This window comes from Emydura macquarii, unplaced genomic scaffold, assembly GCF_026122565.2.
Source record: "Emydura macquarii macquarii isolate MOO-44397 ecotype Brisbane River unplaced genomic scaffold, CSIRO-AGI_Emac_v2 contig_587, whole genome shotgun sequence".
Classification (NCBI taxonomy): domain Eukaryota; kingdom Metazoa; phylum Chordata; order Testudines; family Chelidae; genus Emydura; species Emydura macquarii.
Genome location: NW_027130724.1, coordinates 4,058,447 through 4,072,982, shown reverse-complemented (window position 1 = coordinate 4,072,982; position 14,536 = coordinate 4,058,447). Strand labels below are relative to the sequence as shown.

At 42.3% G+C, this 14,536-nt stretch overlaps 1 protein-coding gene across 5 annotated transcripts in view; it reads right to left on the bottom strand.

Moving 5' to 3' along the window:
* Positions 1-14,536, bottom strand: part of TSPAN4 (tetraspanin 4) — a 573,087-nt gene that overhangs the window by 259,858 nt on the left and 298,693 nt on the right. For 3 of the 5 annotated variants that reach the window (XM_067540551.1, XM_067540550.1, XM_067540552.1), the window contains one exon: positions 10,804-10,883. In XM_067540551.1, coding sequence (XP_067396652.1) covers positions 10,804-10,866 — 63 coding nt within the window. In that variant the 5' untranslated portion in view covers positions 10,867-10,883. Of the gene's footprint in view, positions 1-10,803; positions 11,170-13,503; positions 13,535-14,536 lie in introns of those variants that run through there. The other 2 variants (XM_067540549.1, XM_067540548.1) reach the window with 2 other exon arrangements.

Below are 14,536 nucleotides of genomic sequence, written 5' to 3'. Positions count from 1 at the left end.
ATGCAATTTGTCACAGCCCTGAGCAACGGAACTAGGTTGATCTCAGGGCTGATGAGGTTCCAGCTAGCAGAACAAGCCCCCAAGCCTTTGAAAACCTTTCAAAGGCTGCCCATTATCACCCATTCTCACACACCATGCTTTACCCAATAAAATCCTACCTTTACCTTTCTGCACATAGAAACATACCCACGTCTGCACCCATACCACTCAGGCACATTCCCACACTTACTAACGCATACACTTACATTCTTTCTTACAACTCCACTAGGGCCTGATCCAAAGCCCACAGAGGTCAATGGCAGCCCTTTCACGGATTTCACTTGGGTTTGGATTAGACCTTTAAATGGCAGCAGTTCTGGAAAATATTCCATATTTCCATGAATGAGGACAACTATGAATTTCAGAAAGAGCAGCATGCTGGCTGGATTTGCATTCACCATTGGGTTCGTCCACTGATGACAAATGTTTCTGAAATATATGAAAATAGGCCATGCATCCATACCATCCTTATATTTTAATGGACAAGACAAGCAAAACAACTATAGATCATTTGTACGCACATAAGCATCCACAGGCCCCAACCTGGAACAGGGCTCTCCACGGTGTTAGGCCCTGTACACTTACAAAAGGCAGAAACAGTGTAGAACTCATAGTCTAAGCAGGCAAACGGGGGGGGGGGGATAACACCATGAGTGCGGGGGCATGTAAAATACACACAAATTGCTAGGTACAAATACACATTTGCTTTTAAAGGCTTTAGGGATCAGTGAAGGGACTGTGTTCCATGTGTTAAGGGTTGACATGTTGAAAAGGACTAGGATGTTTGTGGGTGATGTAGACAAGATGGAGGGGAGGCTGGTATCACTGGTGGAGTGGAGGGTGTAACACAAGAAGAGGTGGGATTAAACTAGAAGTACATGGGTATCCTAGATGCTTACTGAAACACAGCTGGTCTCTGTTGGATTTTAGATTGAGTCTTTTGTTTTATATTGGTTTTATTGCCTGTTTGTACTGACACCTACTGACAGGGGCAGATCTTTTCAGCTCCCAGAAACCTGGTCAGCAAGCTTAGCTATCAGGTTTACCCTGTTTTCTGGGGTAAGAAAGAACTGTATTTTTGTCCAAAACCATCTTTCACCTCAGAGAAATGAATTAACCCTCCTGAGAGTTAAAAGCAAATTCAGCTCCAGGCTCAGAACAAAGTGCTCTGATCTCAACAATGTCAAGCAAAGGACCCCAGAGCCCCAGCTAAGATTAAATAATCCTCTTTCTGGTGGAAGCTTTGCCCAGAGAGAATGAAGAAACCAGGGTACAACAACCACAGTGTTCAAAAGGCACAGACAGGTAAGTATATTTTACAGCTGGTTTAATCTCATTAGCTCTGCACATTTATAGCTGGGCCGTTTCATTTGTCCCTGTTCTTTCTGCATTGCTGTTAGTCAGCTTCCTTGAATCCCCAGCCAACATTCCAAATGCAGGGGTACAATATCTGGCCTCCTAACCCAGCTGCTCTAAGAATATCTTTTTTTATGACATGCACAATTGCCTTCTGCAGGGCTGTTGATTGGTAATTAAACAGATGTGTTCAACCACAATTTAATGGGCTCAATAGTTGCATAGCAAGGCAGAATAATCCCCTCCACTGTAGAAGTCACTGAATAAAATTCTATGGTCTGTATTATGCAGGAACCCAGACTAGATTAACATATAGTGGGGTCCCTTCTGGCCTTAAGAGTCTATTAAATGAGAGCTGAGCTATTCTGGGAGACGGGGGGAAGTTCTTGCCCCAGCCAAAAAAAAAAACAAAAACAAAAAACGGTTACTGGAGAATTTGCTAAGGAGGAAAGGCCAGTGTGAGGAAAAAATGGAAGACTGCACCTCAAATTTTCAAAATTTTCACTCTTTGAAAAACACAAAAGTAGAATGGTTTGAGGCTTTGGGTGTTTTTGCCAAGAATGCAAGTTGTTTTTGTGTTACAGATCTGCCCAATGCACTTTTCAACTTTGTCTTTTTCTTGCAAAATGATCCAACATCCACACCAAAAATTCTCCTGAAGCTGAGGCGCCTGAGAAGGAATCTGAGTTTGCCTCTCCCTGCAATCCCAGTGGACAACAATCTTTGCAGCTCTTTCTGGAGTCATTACCTCATTTTGCCTCAGCCATCAGCTGATATCTTTCCTTAGAGATTAAACTCCCAGCTTCCCAGCAAAGGACTTGGAAACCTGTCTGTGCCGAAGACTCAGTTTGTAGTGCCATCTACTGCTGTCACATAATTTAAACATACAGGTACCTCAAAAAAACAACAAAAAGCCTTCTCCATTTCATTTTATGTAGCTAATATTCTAAGTGGTGAAACCTTAGTTCAGACAACTCTTGGAGTAACAGTCCCAAATTTCAGACATGGAAAGACCTCAAAGGGCTCAAAGTCATCTTTGGAGAAGATTAGACCAGCGACTTTGAAATTTCCATAAATTAATCATCCCCCCCCAATAGCCATCAAATTCTGTCTCTTCAGTTTCTTCTGTCTGCAAAGAACAAAGGCAGCACTGTTTTTCTTAGGCCTTGTCTACAAAAGAAAGGTTTTGCCAGTATAGCTGTACTGGCAACTCCCTCCTACATCATGGAGACACAACTTATGCAGGCAACAGGGTTTGTTTTCCTCACTACTAAAGCTCATACCAGGTTTCCCAAACTAAATAAGCTATACCAACAAAAGGATTTCTTTGCCGGTATAACAGAATCTCCACTAGGGCTTTTTCCAGTTTAAAATATTGCAAAGAATCAGACCCCTAACCAACATTACTATAATCGGCAAAAATTTTGAATGTAGATCTGGCCTTACCCTCATAATGAATGCAAACTCCATAGGAATTCTAGTTTACAGTTGCTTAAGAAGAAAACCTAAGCAGGTCATGCTCTCAAGATTTTATTCGTCCATTAAACAGATATAGCAGTATGAGTACAAGGACTGGGAGCCAGGATCCACCAGGTTCTATTCCCACCTCTGAAACTGACTCAAAAAGACGTCCAAATTTTTCATTAAAATTTTTGCAGAAATTAAAAAAAATGGCCCAGCATTATTGATAAATACTTAACTGCCTACCTCACATGAATGCTGTGAGACTGACTAGTGTTTGAAAAGCACTATAAACATTTTGGGTAGATTTTTTTCAAAAGCACCGTAAGTCCCATTTTCAAAAGAGCCTTAGCTATCTAGGTGCATTTCAAAATTGTGTCCTTTGTCCAGTGTTTGATAACTAATATCATTAAAAGTGTATGACACAGAAAACTCTTGTAAAGAAGAACAGGGTGAATTTTTACAGGGGGAAAAAAAACCCAAAACAGCAAAAATACCAAGTGGTTTGTAGTCAGTGCAAGACAGACAGAAAAGGAAGTCCTTATCCCAAAGAAATTACAATCTACAAGACACGATGTAACATGTGAGTGAAACAATTAAATTTGGTTTGGGAGTGGAGGGGGGTTGAGGAAGCAGTAGTATGAGCTAGCATAGACTTTCTGTATGCACAATTAATAGATGCAATAAGTAAATCAGCAGTGGTAACCACTACCCTCCACCTGCCTCCTTGCTGTAATCAGATAGTAGTGTTGGGAGGCAACACAGCAGAGGTGAGTCGTAAAGAATGATCTGAAGGATACGGGCTATGTGCGAGGTGGTAGAGGGGGAGTGTTACAGATCTTGATGGCAAGTTTTTCCCTCAACATGTATGGGATGGCACTGGACAAAGCATGAAGGGGCTTGTAGCATAAGAGTGTGATCAAAGCTGGCATAATTGGGAGAGTAAAAATGGGGGCTAACATTAATGTTAGATAGGAAGATAGGGTGGGCCTGCATTGGGAAGACACGAAGGAAAAGACAAGAAGTTTATGGTTGAGGTGGGGGAGAAAGGGAACCCAAAGAGAGAGATGACATAAAGCAGTAGGCTAGGAAGATGATCTTAGCAGCAGCATTTTGAATGGATTTGAGAGGGGACAAGGTGAGAGATGTTCAGGGCTTGGATGAGAGTTTTGAGAGTGTGGGTAGAAAGAAAAGATCCTATTTCTGAAATGCTGAGCAGAAGAAGGGGCAAGATTTAGATCACAGCTTTTCAGTCTTAACATATGAACCCTTTGTTACCCTACAAAGTCTCTAGAGCAAGTCTCAGACAATTGTTCTAAATTATGTTAAACTGTATGATTTTTTTTGTGTGTGTGTTTCGAATAAGTTTTTGTTTTGTTTTGTTTTGTTTTGGCTTTTTGTTTGGTTTTTTTTTAAGTGAGGAGAGATTTCAAGATGCATTACAGTCTGACAGTCCAATTACAGCTCACAATTCAATTATGTTTACTTCTATACCATCTTGTAACCTTTTGACATTTTCAGCAGAAAAAAATCACTGGACAATATTAAGAAAGATAATCTACTGGTTGCAACCCTTGTGAGTATTCTTCGGTTGAAAGCCATAACATATAGTTCCATATTTTCATTTTTTGTAGACCAAAGAGTGCTCATTTTATAATCTGAACATTACCCAGACAGGTCTTTACATAGCATATTTGTATAAGATACAATGCCTATGTGTTCAAAAAATTATGTATTTAAAAAAAATAAAGTGATCAAATAGCAGCACTGTTCTTCTTATGAATCATGTTTATCACAGTAATTCCTAAGAATCAACCAAAAATGGGGCTCCATTGTGCTAGGCACTGCACAAACACAGAGTAGCAGATAGATTGTAAACTCTTCTGGGCAGGAACTAAGAAAAAAAGCAGGCAAAGAGGGTGGGGAAGGGATATTACACAACAGAGTGAAATACGTGATGGCAGATAACATCATGTTACCCTCAGATGAAGCACAATTCCAAGGACGGGAAATCATGCATGAGTCACAAGCACAGGCCTGTCATCAACATCTTCAAATTTAGTACTTTGGTGAGAAGGGTGGGGAAATGATTTCATCTGAGTTTTGACTTCATTTCTAAACAATTCTGGGACCTAACTGTGTTGAATTTACTATCTTCCATTGGCCTGCACAGGAAATATTTAGTAACCAAATCATTTTAAGCATGCTTCTCCATAACCAAACCATGATATATATAGAATATATATATTCTATGGTCCATTCCATCAGTCACTGGGATGTCCCAATTCTTTTCACTATTATTTTTTTATATCAGGCAAAACAACATGTGGTGGATCTACCTGAGAGCAATTCTTGTAGATACGGTTGCCAACCCTCCAGGATTGCCCTTGAGTCATATGATGAAACCGCCAGGAATATGTCCAATCAAAATGGGCAACGCTACTCAAAGCCAGATGTGGCCCTTGCTCATACTCATGTTAAAAAATACTTCATTATGCAAGCAGTCCCATGTAAAGCAATGGGGCTACTCAGGAAGTAAGGCACTACTCATCAAGAGGAAGAGGAGCAGGATCTCACCCCCAATGAGTAAATTGGAGAAGGTACCTAACAAATAGACAGTTTGATGTAAAGGCAAATCCTTCTCTGCTGTTAACAAGCCTATTTTTCTTACCAGTTAAATTCAGTTCCAAAGGTTCCATTTTAGGGAAATACCACACCAATGGTAAACAAGTGTCCCTATGCTTTCTCCCCTTGATTGTAGGATCTCGAGTACCTGACAATAGCAGTACCACTGGTCATGCTCAGGGGAGGTCAACATACATAGACTGAAATGTTTATAGAGCAGCCAGCCAACAATACCTTTGTTTCCTTCTTGTTTCCTGCTGTTTGGAACACGCAGGCTTGCTTACACATTTGGAGTATTTTCCTCTTCCAGACATAACATGTCAAGGGCCAGAATTGTGTCTCTAGAACACAGCCTTCAATAAAAGGTGGTGCATCATGGTGCTATCCCAGGAGCTCCCACAGGGAAGGAACTATGGCTCAATTCCCTTCTCCTCAGTTGCTTCTATGGGGTGCTGGCACACCAGCTCAGCTATGCTGGCTAGTGCATTATGAGGACAGAACAAAGCCTCCCCCAAGTCCCCACCTCTTCTTGCCCACCCTATCTGCTCTGGTGTATGCGTGTGTGCGCTTCTTCGTTCAGGGGCAAGCTTGCACTGTGCTTTTACCGTGGCAAACCCAGACACAATCTCCGGATATCGTGTACGGAGGTGTAAGGGGAAGGTCATACAACCCACGTAAGGTTGCAGCCAGTCTTACAATCTAGCCCTAAATTATGCTTACTGCTGACATTGGCCAGTGTTCTCTAAGCACTAGGAGGTGATGCCAAGTATCATTTTTTTACTTGTGACTTACATTAGAATTGGAATTAATCTACCAAAGGTGAAAAGCTAATGTGGCAATCCGGCAAAGCGAGCCGGGTGCTGCAATGCTGGAAGTTTTAAACAATAATTACCTCCTTTTTACAAGCAGTGACCCCGATACTGTCATACAGTGTCTAACAGTGCTGTACGCCAATCAGAGAAACCATATTTCATATTGTTGCAGTTCAGTGTTTAAAAGAGCTGCATTTTTCTGATTCAGAAGCCAAGGTGCAGCAGTGCCAGACTTCAGAACTGTAGCAGTCAAAAATGTTATATGGGTTGGAGGCTGAAACAAAAGAAGGGTTTGTTCAGCACTAGCAAAAGCACTAGACCAAGTGTCCTGCTCTGAGGCTTCCCAGTTATTCCTCATTGCTCAGATGTGTCCGGTAGGTGGCACTGTGCCAGTCTACAAGTAACAAATTACAGTACTCTGACCTCCCCCCGACCCCAGCAGTGTTCTCACTGGCATGAGAGAATATGTTCACAAAACACTTTCAAGGCTTCAAATCTGTAATATTAGAAATTACCTAAAAGCATGGGGATATTTCCAAAGAGATGAGCAGTGATAACTACCAAACTTCTTTGTCTCTGAGACTTTTTTCCTTTGGTTTTTGTTGTCTGTTCTCTATGCTAGACTTCTTCCAAATCATTGTTTTGCAGATTCCTTTCTTTACTAATGTTTTATATTGGCTAGTGCATCATCTGTAGCTTCAAAGAAAACTCTTAATTTTACTGATGGTAAAGGTGCCACCAATCCTGTCTCTGCTTCAGCAAAAGACTGTATGAAAAGCAAGATAAACTGGAAACACAAAGCAGAAAAGGGAGACAGACAGAACCATACATTTTAGAAATGAGTTTTAGGTACTAAAAGCCAAAGAAGGTGGGAATACGTGGAGAAGTCTGGGGAGCTACAGAAGGTAAAACAGCATCAATATTCATCTTTCAGCAGCGCTCATGCTGCCCTAAGGACATATCAAACCTTGGAAACAAGAGAGAGTCTCTAGCGAATGGAGCAGGCACAGCAGCATCTGGGGTTATAAACACAAAAACAAGTTGTTCATTTCACTGACTGTCATGAGAAAACTTTGAGAGTGAGGAGGGCAAAAGGGAAAGAATTTGATCTTCCATGGATATTTCACAAGGAGAATATTCTGTCTCGTGATCAGTAGAGGAGGGAGATCTGTAGACTCCAGGGTTATGGAGACTCAACAAAGGAAAAAGCAGGTGTCTAAAACAGAACAGATATGGGAAATGTTATATATCAGGTGACTAAAGTTGTTCAGAGCATTTACAAGCCAATGCAGTGCTATGATAATTACAGCATATAGCACCTCAGGGAAATGACGACTGTATGGCAATTCCCATAAGAGCTACAGTGCTGTCTTCTAATAATTATAAATCAGATTCTGATACACGTATTCAATCTTAGCAGCACCCTGCTTTATGAGTAAGGACTGACTTCAAATGGGACTCTTCATAGAGGAAGGAACTATTGACTCAGGCAATTAGAATACAGCCCTATATAAATAATGTCTAACACATTGTAATAGCATTTAAACCACCACTGGAGTTGTCCAGTGGCCCTTCAGCCATTGACACCTGCAAAAATTCACAGTATTTTATCCAGCAACAGGAGAGGGGAGGAGATTTTTGCTCTAATTCCGCAAGCTATGCAACAATTTGTAAAAATGTCACAATGCGATTACAGCACTTAATCCAATAAAGCATGCCAGAAAGGTTTAAAATCAAGCCTTTGGGATTTCCTCGTCCGTAAACTCACCACAGTTAGACTCAAGAATTGTTGTTATTAAATACTAAACGCATTGGAGCTACACACTAGTGGAGACTACCTTCTTCTCCCCATTTTGGATGAATGATCACCACAGGTGAATGTAGAGACACGGTGTGCATGGAGCCTATCAACTGGAATAGAGGGAAGGTACAAAAGAGTAGAATTATACCATATTAGAAGAGAACCTAAGCATTTGCTCATACCAGAACATAAAGTGGAGACAGTCTACTGGAGACATGAGGTTTCTGTCATTTAATGCAATGACTTCTGTTTATTCTAGGAAAAACCCTGCAGTTTCTATTTAAAAGCAAAGGATAGCAAAATACTATTTATCCTCTGGCTTTCTATTGCCTGTCACTAGATAACCCTCTAGAAAAGTTGAGGGAAGAGAAGTAGATATTCATACAAAAGAAAAGCTTTTGAAGGCATGCATACAAAGAGGAATCCTGCTTGCACAGATACTTTGAAAACTTTTCCCCTTTGGTTTCTCAGCAAGTGCAGTAGCCATATGACTGGCAACAGCTTTGCAAACAAAATCCAAACCACTAAGCCACAATCATTCCAAAATTTTCACGTGTTAGAAAGACATGTCAGTCCTTTCTGCTTTTCTTTAGTGAGGCTCCAATTAAACCTATACGCTTGTTAATAGATTATTTTTATTTACTCCCTTCAGCATGAGAAGCCAGAGATCTGCAACCGTTACAGTTGCACACCATGCAAACCTCATTTGGACAAGGTCATCGTCATTCATCGCTGCTGCGCGGGAAGCATGTCAAAGGGAAAACAAAACAGTGAGTGTGCTGCAGCACTAGACACCACCTACTCCCCCTGCTTGCACTGCTGAGTTAGTTCAGAGCCTGTCTGGCTCAATGGTATTCTCATTTCAAACCTCACCACCACCTGAAGCCAATGCTTGGGGAAAGCTTCGATGTCTTCAGGGGAAAAAAGCAAACCCTCTTTATCGGTCTCTCTGAAAGACTGTTAAGGCATTGCCATTGTGAAACACTCCAAAGACATAGTCTGCAATCAGCCTATTGTAAACGCATGCACATGCAGGTTACATGCAGAAATACCTTTTACAATATACTTTATGCTTCAGTGCAAGATGAATGGAATAAAAGGAAGCAGCACACAGAGAATACCCTTTGAGGCACTGCCCTGTATAGTTCAAAAAGGGCTATTCGTGCCAGTATTCCATCGGATTTCTCCAACACAGACTTCAGCCAGCTGACTGCGCTATAATCGCAGTCAGAGACGGACGATAGCCTTAGAAGAAGCACAAGGCTTAAAAGGGCAAGAGAGCCAGTCTACCCATCTTTTCAGGAAGCTTTTGGGTAAGCTGGGATAGACATCAGGGGATATTAATGCCTCCAGCAGCATGAGAGAATGTGAGCTGGGAAACAGACCGCAGTCCTACACAGATACTTTCTAGCAGCTTTTCTGAGGTTTTAAAAGGGCACCCTTCTCTGTATTTTATAGTGCCTCTTAGTACGAGGCCAATTTGGTGGACTTGCATTAGTTTATCACACCCTGAATTCTTGGTATCAGAGTGTTATACTAGTGTCAGACCAAGTTACCTACATTCAGTGGTTTCTGATGCATAAGATGCTGCAGCATGCAAGGAATAGACAACTGTACAGTAGCACTTGATAGAGAATAACACTGTCTCTCACACACACCCTTCCTTATACCTCTGGCAAAAACATGAGAATGGAGAGTCTGTAGTAAGCAAAGCATCATTTTTAACCATAGTCCCCCCCCCCCCCCCCCGTTACTACCCCCAAATGTCAATATGGTGCTCCCATCATTTGATGACAATCCCATCCTTCCTTTCCTAGTTGATGATCCACCAGAGAAAAATTCAAATGGAGTTACTGAAGATAGGCACCCCAACAAAAGACCTACCCATGCAGAGATCTGGATGGAGCTACTTTGAAACAGGAGGAACCCCCTTTCTCTTCTGTCTTACCAATCAAGTCACTTCATTTTTACATGGGTAACAGCATTCGTGATCCATGTCCCCCACAGTGCTCCCTCAATCAGCCTCCACACACCCCACTTTCTTGCTTCTGGCAGAGAAATACCCACTAGCTGGCTTTTGCCAGCTGCTTTATCTATTAAAATGATGACGTAGAGATGCATGTATGTACCTGCCATCATGTGTGTCCTGGTGATGCATGAGTGTTGGGTAAATCCAGGTCACAGAATAACAACCTCAGATAATCCAAACTAGGCAAGGCAGGCCATTGCATGCTACCCATAGTTCAGAGACATACTCACACAAGGACCCACAAACTGATGGAGAAGAAAAATCACCAGCAGGTTCCTGAAACAGAGCTTAATACTGCAAAGTGCTGATCTAGTAGAATACTTAAGCATCTGCTTAACTTTAGGCATGTGAATAATCTCTCTCACTTCAGTGAGACAACACATGTACTTAAAGCTATTCACTTATGTTCAGTATATTTTGCCCTGAATCAGAGTTGCAACCTACCTGTGTAGAGCACAGGGAAATGAGGGGGTGAGGACGACACCTAAATTACCTTGGCCCTCATGTAGCACAACTAAAGAAAAGACTAGCCTAGACTCCGCTTACATCCAACTTTCAGTGCTCACAAGTTAGAAGAAACAATAAACAGACTTCCAACCTCCAGTGTTTCCCCACTCCCACCGCTTACTAAAAAGAGGGGCACAAAGGCAAACACCTCTCAGTCTCAGACGCATACTCACCCAGAAGAGAAGGTTGAAGACAAACATTAGGTACTTGATACACTGCAGGCAGTTGTGAGCCATGCTGCACCTCTTCAGCTCTAGGAGAAAAATAAACGAGAGATCCAGGTAAAAGACAACGTACTTGTTCCCCTTGGGGGACGTGTACTTAGCCTTGGTGGCTTTAGGACCCGGGTTGGTGTGGAATCCAAAAAACGAGTTGCTGGCAGCCCCAAACTGGCCGCCATACATGCTACTGTAGCGACGGAAGGCGCCATTTGGAAAACTGTAATCCTTGCTGTCCAAAGAAGGGCTCCTGTGATAGGTCGATTCATCGGTGCTAGACCTGCGCATGGTGATTTCCGATTGTTCCACGGTTACTACTGATGTGATAGTTGTTGGGTGTTGGCGGTGGGGGGCAATACGTTTATTTTTTTTCCTCGCTCCTTATCCCCCTATTGCTTTGCACCAGCTGTTCTTTTGTCTGCCATTCTGTCAAGGAGTTAAGTGTGCTATAAAGCAGAAGTTGGCAAACTGGAGTCTGCTCAGCCAGGAGTTAGGGAACAGCGTGCTTCCGTATGAGAGAGACTTCTGAACAAGTAAACCTTCCCTTTGGTTTCACACTTTTCCCCCCTGGCCCGCCCTGCTACCAAAAAGCAAGAGAAGAGATATACTGTACCCAAAGCAATTAATTTAAAAAAAAGGAAGTATGATCTCGCTTTTGTCGCAAATGCCATATAAAACCCTGGCTCCACATGCTAACCACACATAAGAGGGAAGGTACACAGACTTGTGGGCAAGAACGGAAATTATCCAAAAGGCAAGCAGCTCCCATGTCCCGTTCCTCTTTGCCACATTGCTCTGCCCTGAGATGCTCAGCTCAGTTTAAAGATCCCTGTTTCTCCTCACACAAACAGAGCTTATGGTAAGTGAGCCACGGAGCTTCATTCACAGTGCTGCTGACACTCCTCTGAGACTCCAGTCCAATCATGCTCTCTGCTAGTATACAGTCACAGCTCTGTGGTCCATCCCTGCATCGGAAGCGAGAGGCAGAGAGAATGAGCGTTCTTACTGTATCTCATGAATGCCTGCTCAGCACTCTCTCTGGCTCCTGCCCTCCCCCAGCCAATCAAAATTACGCTCAGACAACATTACTCCCCACCACCACTACCTTGTTTAAAATAAAAACCTCCCCTTGGTTTCTTCTCAGCGAATCCAACATAAGCTGCTTTTAACCAATCACTGCATAGGTGGAGGGACTACAGTATATGTCTTAGATTTAACCAGGTCCATTCCCCTGGGTAATTCCATTCTCTATCGGTCCTGTGTACATCAAAGCTTGGAGGGGGTTTTAATCATCCTAGCTGCTAGTGCTTCCTCAGATTTATAGATTTTAGCAAGGAGCAACTGAATTTAGATTTGGTCTGAAATGCGATTGGTCCTACAAGGATTGGATATGTATATACTACACATCCAGATTCACAGGCACACATATCGAGAGTGTTCCACATGGCACATACATATGGAGTGCTAAAGATGACAGTAAATGTATTAATTAATCCACTTAGGATCAATCAGATTTTAGACCAAAAAAATACCAGTCCCATGCATATCTATCTATCTGTTTTTGCAGGAGATGCTATTAAAATTCACTCACCTGAAGACTGGTCTGACTTATCTCTTATGTTTACTCAGTGTGGGGACTTTTCTTTTTACTTTTTTTCCAGTCAGTATCATCTGACTTGTCACTCAGTTTAATGCTCTGTCATTTCATTTGCTTCTCTAGCTACCTATCTGTCTTTCCATACCATGTTATCTACTGAGTTGTCCTCCTGCTCTGTGTGTGGGGATCACCTCCCACAACTGGCCCAAGCTGCTCTAACACTTCAGCAACTAGTAAAAATTATTTCACACAATGTAGCTTTCTCAGAGAAGAAGGGGGTGCTCATAGTTAAAGCACTGGACTAGGATGAAAGAGAGCAGGGCTCAGTTCACTGCTCCCCCATATACTCCCTGTGTGATCCTAGCAAGACATTTTTGATTTCCCTCTGCCTCAGCTCACCATCTGTAAAACAGCAATATTAACTCCTTATTTCTGCCATCTGTGCTCTGCCTCAGCAATTTATATTGTATGCTCTTCAGGCAGGGGCTGTCTTTTACTATGCATACTGACACAGGGTGAAGAGGTGTCTGGCTAATATTTTTAAAAGCTTGTTCAGGAGAAGAAATAGGCAAGATGAAACTGTGTCATGCACACTAACACAAATCCACACAAACACACACAATTTATTAAACAGCAAAGTTGCCTTTCTGAGTTCATTCCTTCAAATCACCCCTTAATTCAGTTCATTTATAAATTGCTAAGACTTCCATTCATCTTCTTTCCCAATATATAAATACACAGTACCCGCCTGCTGCAAGCATTAGAGAGAAAACACCTGAGCACTGCACTAGGTGCTAAGAACATTCCAATTCTGGCTCTTACACAACATGCCTCTACAGCCTTGGGTAAGTTATAACTTTTTGATACCTCAGTTTCCTTATCTGCAAAAACAAAGATATTTCACAAGGGGGGGCTCTTCTAGGCCCACAGATGCTGTCCTCCTTTTCCTTCCAGGTACAAACTCCACCCTCAATATAAAGTCCTTCTCATCTAGGATACAAACACAGTCCAAAACAAACAGAATCTTTCCAGCTCTGAGCTTCTGATTCACCACTTACTTCTCCTGTAGCTCAGGACAGCCATTTCCCTCTCTGCTTCTCCCTAGGTATACAAGGCAGGCAGACCCATTTGGCTGAGGAACTGCAGCTGCCTCAACTTTACAAACCTTAACCCTTCCCTACCTGGCCCGATTGCTACAGATAAGCCCAGGAGAGGATGAAAATTTAAATCATCTGACTTCACTGAGGTGGCCCCAGTGTCTCCTTGAGACACAGATCGGTAGCACACCCTATCTATAACAATAATACTGACCCATCTCACAATCAGATAATGGGGATTAATGAATGTTGGTAAATTCTTGTCGATAAAGAGGACTTAAGTATGATGACAGCCTCTGCATGACCATTTCAACACAAATTGTTTGCTATTATTATTTAATTCAGGTTGGGTTTTTTTAAACCACTTTGCTCATGCCAAATGTATCCTGGTGTCTCTGGTACACAGATCCACTTGGTGCAGCCAATGTACCTGGCATCTCTCAATTCCCCAGAATGAGGATAATGAATAGAATGATAATCCAAAGGGCAGTTCCCCATTCATTTTAGAAGCAGGCTTTCTGTGCCTCTGCCCATGCCATCTAAGGTTATCCTCACGGGGTCCTGAGGAAACTCAGGTATTTTAATCATGAAACTTCCCTATTTCCCATCGCCATGCTGCTTATAGCAAATTCCATTCTCCAAACAGGGAAAGCCAGGAGCGCTTCACCTAAAACAGCCAGAAAAGACATCCAGGGGGAAAGTGAAGCTCCTCTGCAGCAATTCCCATCACTTCTGATACAGGGGGAGGGAAGAGTGGTGGAGAGACTGGCTTTGTGGGTAAAGTACTGGACTGAGAAGTAGGAGATCTAGGTTCAAGTCTCAGTTCTTCCACAGACTACATATGTATGACCTTGCACAAGTTCCTCATCTGAAAAATAGGGGTACCCAAAATCATGGGGTGCTGTGACATTTAATTAATGTCTGAGAGGCAGTCAGCTACTGCTGTGATGGGGCCATATATATGTGACTAAGTGCATCCTGGTATTCACGTGCT